Source organism: Manihot esculenta, chromosome 10, assembly GCF_001659605.2.
Source record: "Manihot esculenta cultivar AM560-2 chromosome 10, M.esculenta_v8, whole genome shotgun sequence".
Classification (NCBI taxonomy): domain Eukaryota; kingdom Viridiplantae; phylum Streptophyta; class Magnoliopsida; order Malpighiales; family Euphorbiaceae; genus Manihot; species Manihot esculenta.
Window position 1 is genome coordinate 22,334,087 of NC_035170.2, and position 14,106 is coordinate 22,348,192.

At 28.1% G+C, this 14,106-nt stretch overlaps 1 protein-coding gene across 1 annotated transcript; it reads right to left on the reverse strand.

Moving 5' to 3' along the window:
* Window positions 1-2,355: 2,355 nt before the first annotated feature.
* On the reverse strand, window positions 2,356-8,771 carry LOC110625349 (beta-amyrin 28-monooxygenase). Its single transcript, XM_021770971.2, has 3 exons — window positions 7,823-8,771; window positions 3,019-3,206; window positions 2,356-2,823 (listed from the first exon to the last, which is right to left on the reverse strand). The coding sequence occupies exons 1-3, from the start codon at window positions 8,769-8,771 to the stop codon at window positions 2,524-2,526; spliced, it is 1,437 nt and encodes a 478-aa protein (XP_021626663.1). The 3' UTR covers window positions 2,356-2,523.
* Window positions 8,772-14,106: the final 5,335 nt, after the last annotated feature.

Here is a 14,106-nt window from a genome sequence, read left to right on the forward strand (position 1 = left end):
CCCTTTTATTTACTATGTTTATTAACCTTAAAGGGTGGTGTGTAATAGAACTTGTGACTTGAGGTTAGGAGTTCACTACAAATTGCCCCTTTCAGAAAGTATGAGGAAGACCATATCCATTAATTCTCTTTGAAGTCCATAAATATAGGATTGCTTTGTAAACTCGATCACCTTAATGACATATAAAATATTTAGCTTTTTATACATAGTAGCTATGTTTGAAATTGAGTTGAGCCATAACCTGATATGGGAGAAAGCATTTTGACTTATCATATTAATGCTTATAAATTTAATACAATATTATCACACTTCTTTTCACTTTTAACTCTCTGAGCTCTCCTCTCTTTTTTACTCTAACACAATCACTCTTACAAGCACTCAAATTAAGGACAAGGATGGCTAGCCATGTAAAAGTTTTATAAAGTACAACTTTCAATTATCATATTAAATATTTCATTAAATACAATTTCTATCTATCCATATTAGATATCCTATTGAATACAACTTCCAACTATTCATATTAAATAATCCATTAAATACATTAATTTATTCTTCAATGTCTAATATTTTACTAGCACTATGAATCACATGTCATATAATTAGTGTTGACCACACTCCCCTTCAACACTAATTATCTCTTCTTCTTTAAAGTAATGCCAAGCAATTTCTATGCAACTTTTGAAATTTTTGTCTTGATCTTTCATTTTTATTGGTATCATTTGAATATATAATGTTATAATTTTTTTTAAAGTAGTAATAATGCACCTTCACATATTTTGTTCTAGTACGAAATATTAAATTCTCATCAAAACGCATTGCTGATAAATTATCATAATATAATTGTACTACATAATTTATTGGTTGAAGCATTCAATAAATAGATTAACTAAGTGTATTCTTGTGCTGGTGTAAAAGCTGCTCTGTGTTCTGCTCAAAGGAGAAGAGTGTGAATTACTAATCCTAACGCGTAGTTTTAATTGGGTTTTCTTATAATATATGTTAAATTTAAATTCAGTTGTTTTGAAGATCAATGGAAATCTTGAAATAAGCTGGCATATTAGTTGTTTTTTTTTATAATTTATAATATATAATGAAAGGGCACGAAAAAGTGGTATATGAATTACATATTCTTCAAATTTTAACTTTTAAATGAGTGTAGGCTGAATATGCATTTGTTTTTAATAGATTATCACATTTAACCTTTCTAGATTCTTAAAGAAAAAAAATTAAAAAATTGATTTTTTTTAGTCTAACTAAATAAAATTTCATTGAGATAAATTTTACTCTCTTTTTTCCATGATTTTTTTTACTTATGTATTTTGCTATCTCAAAATTTTATCATTTTCAATTTTTATTTTATAATTAAAATATAAATTAGTTATTATAACTCTATTTAATTTATCATATTTTTAATACAATCCCTCATTAATTTTTTTTTTCTAAATGAGAATTCAAACCATCTAACAATATTTAATTTAAATAATATTTTATTAATTAATAATAATTTTATTATTTTTTTTTGAATCAAGAAAAACTTTATTTATCTTGTACAATAATAATCCAAGAGACAATCAGTAATGTCAATCCAAATCTTAAATCTACCATGATGAATAGACTCTCTAGGTAATAAATGGGAGGCTCTATTTTCTGAACGCCGTACCCAACAAACATGAATGTTACCCTGAGACCGCATAACATCTTTGCAATCAGAAACAACTAATCCAAATTCTGAAAAGTCATCCAGAGGAGAGCGAATAGCTAAGGCTAAGGATTGGTTATCCGTAAAAATACAACCTGCCTGAAAAAAACAATCTGTAGCAGAAGATAAACATTGACGCAAGGTCAAAGATTCAGCAATAATTTTATTATTTAAATACAACTTAATATCTCCATTTTATATTAAAAATGGATATAGTAGAATAATTAATAAAAACAGTTATCCTTTAACTAAAATAAAAATAGTTTCTTAAAGTGAACAATAATTATAAAACTGAAAAAGTTATAAATTAGAATTTTATATTTATCAAAATCTAATTCTAGTTAAATTAAAATTAAAATTTAGTATAATTATATTGATTTCAATAAGAAATTACATGCGCATTGTCTTAATACTGATACCTTAGTATCCACAACATTTAAAGTCTCAGTCTTAATGCCCTAGCTGTGAAGTTTGTTTTACATTTGGAGATTTATTCCATTACTGCAAAATTTCAATCCTGCTGTAGCAAGTGATATCAGAGCTAAAATTTGTTTTACTGGACTTATGTTTAGAGTGAAGACAAGTACATAAAAACATCCTTAAACCATAATTGTAGGCAACCATTGCATCGGGCTCTTTTTAAGACTCGTGTAATTTTTATAAAAAATATCAAAACAATGTTCGAAAGGAAATATTTTTCAAACCAAAGCTTGTCTTATTATAATTTATTCTGACAGCATAGTGTATTTTCGGTTCCAGTGCTATTTTCCAATTGGATTCCAAACCTCTGGAGCCATACACAATCCGTAGATATCCAGAAATTATTAATCCTTATGAGGGAAAAGACGAAGTGGAAGTTCCTTAGCAGGCGCTGAAAAAGGATTAACAATGATTTTCTCGTCAGGAATTATTTTCTGAAAGGTGAACCTTTTGATCAAGTTATGCATGAAAACTAGTATTTCCAATCTAGCATATTCTTTTCCAGGGCACATTCTAGGTCCTCCACCAAATGGAACATATGTATAAGGTTTTGGCCCTTTCCCTTCAAATCTACTTGGATCAAAATTTTCAGGTTCTGGAAAGTATTCTGAACACTTATGGGTTGAATTTGCACTCCAATACAACTGCATATATTAATCAAACAAACGTGTTAATTACTTTTCAGATAAAACTGCATATATAACTTAATTTTTTTATCGGTAAAATATTTTTCGTTAACTAATTTTTTTTAGTATTCTAAACACTAAAAAATATAAAAAGTATTTTTTTCAAAAATATTTTCTATGAAGCATACAAAACCTAAGTGTTAATGATATTACCTTCCAGCCTTTTGGAATAAAAAAGCCATTGAAGTTGAATTCATTGATGACTTCCCTGAAAGCACCTTGAAGAGGGGGTGCAACTCTCATCACTTCACAAGCCACATTCCATGAATATTTCATCTTTTGAATGTCTTCCCAATTCAGCATTTCTCCTTTCCCTTTTCTTTTGGCAATCTCCATTTGCTCTATTTTTCATATTGCCCACAAAAAATTAAAAAGAAATTAATGTCACTCTCCGCCTAATAAATCCAATAAAAGCATAACAAATTTTATTATTTTTAACAATTAAATTAAAAATTCATTCATTAATTTTTCCTCTTCACTACAGTCAAATAAAAAAATATAAATTTATAAATAATTATATATCAAAATACAGAATAAAAAATTATTATTTGAACGGTTTTAAAAATTATATTAAAATATTTTTAAAATTTTAAAAAGTCTGCTAATTAGTCATTTCATTAATTTTAGCCGTTAAATATTACAAAAATAAAAATTATTATTTAATCTCCGTGTATAGAAAAATTCACTAATTAATTCATTAATTTTAAAAAATACGATACAACGATCTTAAAATTTTAAAAAATTTACTTTCTTATATCAATTTTAATTGTTAAGTGTTAAAAAAAATTTTCAAATGTATGTTCTCGGTATGAATTAATTAATTAGTAGATTTTTTTATAAAATTGAAAGACCAATTAATAAATTTTCTCTCACTACAGAGATTAAATAGTAAAATATTTAATAATTAAAAAATTAATTAATAAATTTTCTCTCACTACAGAGACTAAATAGTAAAATATTTAACAATTAAAACTAATGAAAAGACTAATCGATATATTTTTAATAACTTAAAGATCTTGTAATATTTTTTTTTAAAATAAAAAGACCAATTAATGAATTTTTCTATATCATAGAAATTAAATAGTAAATTTTTCTTGTAAAAAAATCTAAAATACAAGTAGGTATTTTTACAAAATTGAAAGACTAATTGATAAATTTTTTATATAACATAGTCTAAATAATAAAATATTTAACAACTAAAACTAATACTAACGAAAAAATTAATTAATAGATTTTTAAAATTTCAAGAATGTTTTAATTTATTTTTTAAAATTTAAAAACCAATTAATGAGATTTTCTACTAAATAGTAAATTTTTCTTATAATAATAAAATAAAAATATATTTTATAAATTAATTAAATAAATATATATTTAAAAATATGAATTTGATAAATGGAAATAAAATTTTAAAACTTTTAATAATAATCTAATAAAAATTGTAAAAAAAAATAATGGTTGGATAGAATTCGTAATAAGAAAATTAAAACTTGAAATTTTTAGTTTTTGATTTTTTGATTTCTTGATTTCAAAAATATTTTATAACAAGTAAATGCAACACTCTCAGATAAATAAATTTTGTAATTTTTTATTAAATAAAAAATAAAAAATAAAAAATCACAGCAATAACTAATGCATTTTTATTGGTTCGATTAATTTGAAATCGTATTGAATAGTATAATTAAGGGGACAAACTACTCATTTCAAATCTTAGAATACTCTAAATCAATAACTCAAATTTAAAACATCTATTAAAAATAATAAATTCTTTTCTTATAAAGAACTATTGACGTTAAAAATCTTAATTTTTAGTTCATTTTGCGATTTAATTTTTATTTTTAAATTTTAACATAACAAATTAAATTTTAAAATTTATAAAATTTTTATTTATAAATAATATCTCTATTTATATGACATGTCGTCTGAAATTATTTATTATTAATTAGATATCCGTATAAAATTAATTGACATATCAGAAAACTTTTAAGCCATCATCCTTTCTGTCTTTTTCAAAAATTAACACCCTGCATCTCCTATCCCTTTCCATTTTCTAATTCGATCATTGAATCATAACTCATCTCCACTCCATTTCCATCGCCCTCACCTTCCTATCCCAACTCTTCACCAGCTCTCCCAGAACATAGACACTACAATACGTCTATCATCTTTTAGCAAAACGACGGCAAAAATTATATATATATTTTTTCTTTTGTCTATAGATTAAGGAGAGGGAGGTTTTGATGGGAATCGTATCCTAGCTGTGTGAGGAGAACACAAATGCCTTTGCCAACCAACTAATTTTAATTAGATAATTTCATAGAGGGAAAGGAAAATAAATATTTTCCTTCACTTGTTTGGATTAGCAAAAAATAAAATAAAAAAAATTATTTTCCTTTATTTGAAAAGAAATGAGAGAAAAGAAAAATAATAATATGTTTATAAATTTACCTTTATATATTTTTTAAATTCTTTTTATTATTCATATAGGAATATATATGTAAATTTAAAATAAAAGTATAACTTTTTCTTTATTTTCTCTCCAAATTAGAGAGAAAATAACCAAATAAAAATAAAAATTATTTTCCATCCCTCCTTTATTTTCTCCTCTCTTTCCGAACAAAGGAAAGGAAAAATACTAATTATTTTCCATATTTATTTACCTTCCCCTCCTATTTTCACATATCCAAACATAGGCTAAGGGTTGTAGGCTACAAATTTAGCTTTATCAATTATTGTTTTTGTAGAAACGTCCTCTTTGCTCTTTTTTTTTTTTTTTTTTCCCTCAAAGTAGAAATTTTCCTTTGATTCAATGATCGTTTAATTACAGTTATCACATTTAATTACAGTTATTACAAATTTAGCTTTATCATCAACTGCCACCTATCACATTTAATTACAGTTAAAATTTTCCTTTTTGATGTCCTTTTGGAATTTAAGAAGTTCTGCTATAAACAGTTACAATAATTTTTTTTTTGTAAATATATAATTTAAACTTTAATTTTTTAATTTAAAAAATCAATTCATATCATGATATTTTTTTTTTGTTAATTCTAACATCAAAATTTTTATAAAAATATAATTATTTAACATTTTAATTTTATAAAATATAATTAACTCTTAAAAATTTAGAAAAAAATAAATTATATTTATATACAAAAGTTGATAATTATATTTTTATAAAGATAAAAAGTAAAAAATTAATAATAAAAAATATAATTTGCAGTAACATTTTTGAAATTTGATAAAATCTATTGATAAAAATATATCTTTATTTTTAATAAAAAAGTTATATTTATATATTATTTTAATAATAAAAATTTAAAAAATTACTATTTTAATTTTAAAACTCATTAAATTTAGCACTTATAGATTTAACCTCCTGATAAAGCGTATTCGAATAAACATAAGAGATTTTATCTATTAATTTTTTTATTTATAATCATAAATAATTTTAATTTTTAAATTATAAAAATTAATATTCAGTAAATACAAAAATCAATTTAGACCGATTCCAACGATAATATACAAGTATAAAAATTAATTTTTAATTAAATATATAAATTAATTTTAAAATTTAAAATTTTATAATTTTTATATTTACAGAATATAAAAATTAATTTTAAAAAGAAATGAAAATTTGTTATTTTAATTTTTATACTTACATAATATTAATTTTTTATTTACTACGATAATAAATAAAAAAATAATGAATGAAACTCATAAGTTGACCCATTTTCAAAAACTAAAATAATAATCTTTTATTTTTTTATTGCTAAAATAATGAATAAAAATAATTTTTATTAAAAAAGATTAAACACTTAAGGAGATATTTTAGTTATTAAAAAAATAATATATATTTTTTATTTACAAAAAAATTATTTTAATAAACGAAATTAAATTTAAAAATTAATTTATTATCAAAAATTTAAAATGAGACTACTTGATAGGTTCTACCAAAATTAAGGAACGTTTTTATAAATCACCCATAAAAATTCCATCTCTCCGGTCTCTAGCTACTAGGCGAGCAGAATTCAGTTCAAATCGAAAAAACCGATCGAATCGAATTGATTTAAAAATTTGATTCGATTTTTTTATATATTTCGGTTCGGTTCAGTTTTTAATTTCAGAAATTTCAGTTATTTTGGTTCAGTTTGATTTTGATAAAAAAATTAAAAAAATCGAACCGAACCGATTAGTGATAATAATATGTTTTTTAATAATATTGAGAAATATATTAAAATTAAAATATTTTAATTAAATTTTAAAATATTAAAAATAAAATGTAAAAAATAAAAAAATTATTAAAAATCGAAACTGATCAAACCGAACCGAATCGAACCGAATCAGACCGGTTCGGTTTGGTTTCTGATCAAAATCGATTCGGTTCGATTTTCATAAACACTAGAATTTCGGTTTTTGGTTTATTTAATTCGGTTCGATTCGATTTTCATAAAACTAGAATTTCAATTTTTGATTTATTCAATTCGATTCGATTTTAAACCGAACCGACCGAATGCTGAACCCTACCAGCTACCTATCATTTAAATTGATCTATCCACACTCCATAAAGACATTATTTTTATATTAATTTATTTATAATTAAAAAATATTTTTTAAGAAATCAATTTTTTTAAAAACATGATTAAATTATTTATTTCACAGTAAAATGAGAATTAAAATTTAAAATAAAAATTAAAAATTAAAAAATCTCTTAAATTTATTTAAATACACTTATCAGCAGACTAAACACGTGAGTATTATATGAAAATAAATTTAAAAGCACCCAATAATTCATATTTCAAATTTAAACTTAAACATATTTTCATATGAAATTCAAATTGTATTCACAAACACATAATAAATTTAAGATAATAATTAAAAATTATTATATATATATTAATTCACAGGAGACTTAATTAGGAAAAAAAAAAGAAAAATATATATATAAACAGTCACTTACCTTTGTAAACACCCTGGAAAATGTGAGGGAGCTCAGCGAGATACTTGACAATGGAAGTACAAGCCGAGCTAGCAGTATCATATCCACCAATCAACAATCCAATAATCTTGTCTGCAATATCCATCTCATTCATGAACTCTCCATTCTCGTCACTTGTAATCAACATATGAGACAAAATATCGTCAGATGCGTTTCCTTCCGCAAGATCAACCTTTCTTTGTCTGATGATGCCCAGAAGCTCCTTTCTGATCAATTTTGACGAGTTTATGGCTCTGCGAAATGGTGTTCCAGGCAAATCAATGGGAATGGAAAGGATTCCTGAGACCAAGTACTGAAAAGGGTCTGCAAATTTTGCTATATGGTTAGGATCCTCTAGGCTTAAAAAAAGACGACAAGCTATCCAGAAGGTGTAATTCTTTGCCAGAGGATACACAACCACTTCATCTTTGTTCTCCCAACCTGAAGCAAAGTGCCTTTGTGCAATGGAGTCCATGATACCTACATATCGCTGCAAGGCATCAGGTTTCAGGAACTGAGAAATAAATTTTCTCATTTTCTTGGCTTCTTCAATGGAGGATGACTTGAGACTAGAAGGGAATACTTTGTTGACAGAATCAGGCCACCAGGATACAACAAGCTTGTCTTCCTTGGAGAATATAAACTTGTTGCCTTCAGCTCCACAGAACACAGACATAGGGTGGCCAAACAGATTAGTTTTGAATACATTGGATGAGTATTTAGTTGTCCGATCAAAGACAAACTTTTCAGGATGACCTTTTCGTCCTGTGGACAAGAATTCCAGGCTCTCTCCCACATAGGGAAGGCCTGGTTTCCCTGGAGGAAGGTTATGGTTCTTGTATTGTGACATGTGCTTGTAGAGAAGTAAAGAGAGAGAGAAGGTGATCAATAATATGAAGAGAAGGAGAAGGGTGAGATGAAAATACTCCATTTTCTTATTTGTTTGTATTGTATGTGTGAGTGAATGGTGTTTATATAGAGGAGAGTTAACGAATTATGCTTTTAATTTATAAAATAATTTTAATTTAGAGATTATCAGATTCGTACGGATGGTCAAATCATAAAATATGAAGTATTTTTATAGAGTATTCACTCGATTTATAAACATCCAACTCTCATGTTCATTCAAAAAATATATATATATACATAATCACTCACAATTTTAGTCTACTAGTAAGTGTATCTGAGTAAATTTAAGAAATTTCAGATTCTACTTCTCCAATTTTCAATCATAAATTTAAAAAATAAAATAAAATAAAACTACTTATTACAGTATTTATTCATTAAATAATTTTAATTTAATTTAATATTCTTTAATTAATTAGTTAAGTAATTTTAATTTAATTTAATATTCTTTAACTAAATTAAAAAACAGTAATTACGTGAAGTTAATTTATTTATAAATAACAGGAATATGCAAATTTTGATTTTAATTCAAAGATTAAATTGACTTGTCTAATTTTACTTTTTAGTTTATTTTAATTAATAATTAAAAATTATACTTTAAATTTAGTTTGATTATAATTGAAAAAAAAAATTGGCCAGAATAGAACATACATTCAATTAATGCAGTGTCGTTTTTGTTCACATGTTAGAAGTCCTCATTTTCAAGAAATTTTAGCGTACCCATAGTTTTGTTATGACAATTAATTACGTAATTGATTATAATCAATTAATATTATAGAAATAAAATCGCAGTACATGCGGTGGTTGTTTATAATAATTTTTCAGCATTTCCTTTGTAAGGCACTGGGTGGAGCTGGAGAGATGGAGACTGACTTCTTGCTTTCAATGTTTGCATTTCTACACTACCACGCTGGGACACTTTTTTTTTTTTTTTTTTAAATATCCATTTATTTTATATTTTTTAATATTTAGATATTTAAAAATTGATTAGTAACGAGTATTTTTAAAAAATTATTTTTAAAAAGCTGAATACTTTTTCATTTAATTTTTTTTATCGAAAGATTGCTTTCATTAAAAAAAAACAAGAAGGTCTAATTATAAACACTAGCCATAAGAAGAGTTCATAAACTTTCATATTCATGCTAGAGGTTAGAGAGTGAATATAATCTATACATGATTAAAAGAGATTATATAATCATAGGCTAATTGATACTATTGATTGATAAATAATTCTTATAAGTTGTCTTAACAACACCTTGTAATATGTATATAAACATAGCTATTTCAATAGAGAAGATACACAGAAATTGCTCAATTGTTCCTTATCTTGTTCCATGGTATAAGAGCATTTGGGTTTAAAGATCCTTTGTTTCTTTTTTTCTTTTAGTTTCTCAGTAGAGAGAAACTGTTTGGTTGGGTCACCGGAATCCGGTGCTCGTTTGGTCTCACCTCCGGCTTCCCAAGGCGCACAGGCGTGTTTCCGACCATTTCCTGAAGTCCGGCGGTCATCCTGTCGGCGAGTGGATCTCACGTTGCCATTTGAAGGCTCGATTCGATCTGTCACACGCTGGTGTGTGGAGGAGCATGGTGCTTCCGGTGAGCCTCTGGTTCCTGTTACGAGGTTGCCCCGTGGTTTCCGTCCAGTCTCCAGCGGCAAATCTATCATCGGACGCTGTTGTAGTTGGGTTTCTCATTTGTTGTGACGAAGCATGTTCTAGATCCTCCATTCCTGATTTGTGTTTAAACTTTTTGAGGTTGGGTGTTGTGTTTTAAGGCCTGATTTCATGTCTTGAAATATTGTGTGAAGTGAATTGGTGTTCTATGCTAAGTTTTGGTTAAAATGACTTCTGATAGTAAGGTTTATATTATTGAAATCATCCTATTGCCTAACAAAATTATAAAAAATTAGTTGAAAGAGTCCACTCAGGTAGCTACTATTGTCGAGATAAGTAAAACTTGCCTTATCTCCTCTTCACACAAATGAATTATTGATTCTGATGCCACAAATCACATGACAAGTAATCCTCATATTTTTGCCAGCTTTCGATCTCATACAACACCTTCTCTTGTTACCATAGCTGATGGGTCCACCTATAATGTTGAGGGTTTTGAGACTGTTAAATCCACTTCTTCTATTACCCTATCATCTGTACTAAGTTTACCTAATCTTACTTTTAATTTAATCTCTCTAAGTAAACTTACCAAGGACCTAAATTATTGTGTCTCATTTTTTTCTGATCATTGTCTCATTCAGGATCTTGTGACGAAGCAGATTATTGGTAAATGATATGTATCTAGTGGTCTCTACATTTTGAATACATGGGTGCCTCGGTCTGTTTCTAGTGTCGTATTTTCATTCGAAGCACATTGTTGGTTGGAACATCCTTCTTTACCGGTTTTGAAGAAGTTATGCCCTTAATTTCATGAGATATCTTCACTCGAGTATGAGTCGTGTCATCTTGCAAAACATCATCGAAGCTTTTTAAGTCTTAAAGTCAATAAACGAGCTGAGTCTGCTTTTGAATTAGTTTATTCGGATGTTTAGGGACCATGTTCGGCTGGATCTAAATCTGAATTAAGATATTTTATCACTTTTGTGGATGATTTTTCTAGAATGACTTGGATTTATTGTATGAATCATTATTCGGAAGTGTTTTCTCATTTTTTTGCATTTTGTGCTGAAATCAAGACTCAATTTAATGTTTCTGTGAAAACTTTGCAAAGCAACAATACTAAAAAATATATGTTAGAATCATTTCAGACTTACATGACTCAAAATGATATTTTTCACCAATCGTCATGTGTTGATACATCCGTCCAAAATGGGATAGCTGAAAAAAAGAATCGACATCTCCTTGAGAGTATTGGAACTCTGCTGTTTCAAGTGCAAGTTCCTAAGCCATTCTGGGCTAATGTTGTCTCTATTGCATGCTTCCTCATTAATTGCATGCCCTCTAAAGTACTAAATGGTGATACTCCCTATAATGTTCTCTTTCCTAAGAAGCCATTATTTTCTCTGGAACCATGACTTTTTGGCTGCACTTGTTATGTTCGGGATGTCAGACCTCATGTGACTAAACTTGATCCTAAAGATTTAAAGTATATTTTTTTAGGATATTCTCGCCTTCAGAAGGGGTACTGGTGTTACTCTCCAATGCTCAATAAATATTTGGTCTAAACAGATGTAGCCTTTTCCGAGTAAATTTCTTTTTTTGTTGTTGCACAAACCTCCACTAGTCAGGTGGAGGATGAGTGGCTCATCTATAGAATCACATTTGATGGTGGGAACTCCTCTAATATGCCTTCTGCTGCACAATCTGATGGTGGCATTCCTTCTAGTACTCAACCTTCTGATGAACTGGTAGTTGCTCAATTTTACTATCGGAGACCAGCACTTGATGATATATGTCCTGCATCAGAATATACTTCGCCATCAAATCCACTACCGAGTGAGCTTGACCTTCCTATTAGTCTTGTAAGTCTACCTATTATGTCGTTAACTTTCTTTCTTATGATCACCTCTTTAATTACCTTTATAGATTTCATTTCCTTACCTAAGATAGTAAAGGAGGCCCTGACCTATTCTGGAAGGCATGATGCAATGCTTAAGAAAGTCAAGGCTCTAGATGAAAATCATACTTGGGAACTAGTTGATTTACCTCATGGCAAGAAGGTTGTGGGCTGTAAATGAGTTTTTATTGTGAAAGTTAATCCTGATGGTTTTGTTGCGAGGCTTAAGGCTCGTCTTATTGCTAAAGGCTACACCCAAACTTATGGCATTTACTACTCTAACACTTTTTCTCTTGTGGTCAAAATGACCTCGGTTCGCTTGTTCATCTCCCTAACTGCTTCTAAGCATTGGCCTTTATACCAATTAGATATCAAAAATGCATTTTTACATGGTGATCTCCAAGAGGAGGTGTATATGGAGCAACTATCTGGGTTTGTTGCTTAGAGGGAGTACGGAAAAGTTTGTCGTTTGAAGAAATCTTTGTATGGATTTAAGCAATGTCTTCGTGCATGGTTTGGCAAGTTCAGTAAAGTTGTTAAAGAATTTAGGTTGAAAAAAAGCAAGTGTGACCATTTAGTCTTCTATAGAAATTCAATACTGGTATTATCCTCCTTGTTGTGTATGTTGATGACATTATCATTATAGAGAGGGATCTCTTCTCTCAAATCCTTATTGCATGGAGTTTTCATACCAAAGACTTGGGTCAGCTTAAGTATTTCTTGAGAGTTAAAGTCTTAAGCAGTAAAAGGGGAATTTTTTTTTATCTCAAAGGAAGTATGTCCTTGACTTACTTGTAAAAATTGGAAAGTTGGGAGTTAAACCTTATAGCACACCAATGATTCCTAATATATATCTCACAAAAGATGATGGCGACCCCTATAATGACCCAGAGAGGTGCAGGAGATTGGTTGGAAAGTAAAAACTATCTTACGGTGATGACTCATCCAGATATTGCTTTTGCAGTAAGCGTTGTAAGCCCGTTTATGTCTACACCTACAGTGAAATATTGGACTGTTCTATAACAAATTTTATGTTATCTAAAAGGGACCTTTAGACTCCGGATACTCTATAGTGATCATGGGCATATTGCAGTTGAGTGTTTTTCATATACTGATTGGGCATGATCCAAAAGTGATAGAAGATCAACTATAGGTTACTGTGTGTTTGTTGGAGGAATTCTAGTGTCTTAAAAGAAATAAGCAGCAAAATGTGGTTCCAGATCCAGTGCCGAGTTAGAATATAGGATCATGGCTCAATCTACTTGTGAGATTCTATGGATAAATCATCTACTGGAAGAAGTTAGTTTGGATGTTGCGTCACCCACAAAACTTTAGTGTGATAATCAGGCTGCTCTTCACATTGCTTCCAACCCAATATACAACGAACGGACTAACTATATTGAAGTTGATTGCCATTTCATCCGTGAGAATATTCAAGAAAAGTTAATTTCCGTCAATTATGTGAAGACATGAGAGCAATTGGGTGATCTACTCACCAAAACTTTAAATGGACCTTGAATAGAATATCTTTGTAACAAGTTGGGTATGATAAATATCTATACTCCAACTTGAGGGTGAGTGTTAGAGTATGAACATAATCTGTATATAATTAAAGGAGATTATATAATCATAGGCTAATTGATACTATTGATTGATAGAGGATCCTTAGGAGTTACCTTAAAAAGACCTTGTAATCTGTATATAAACACAATTATTTCAATAGAGAAAATACATAGAAATTGCCCAATTGTTACTTATTTTGTTACACTAGAAAAGGTCCAACAAGGTTCTCAAATTAACCCAAGCCTAATACTAAGAGAACCTGAGAATCTGAAACCCTAGCAAGAGGG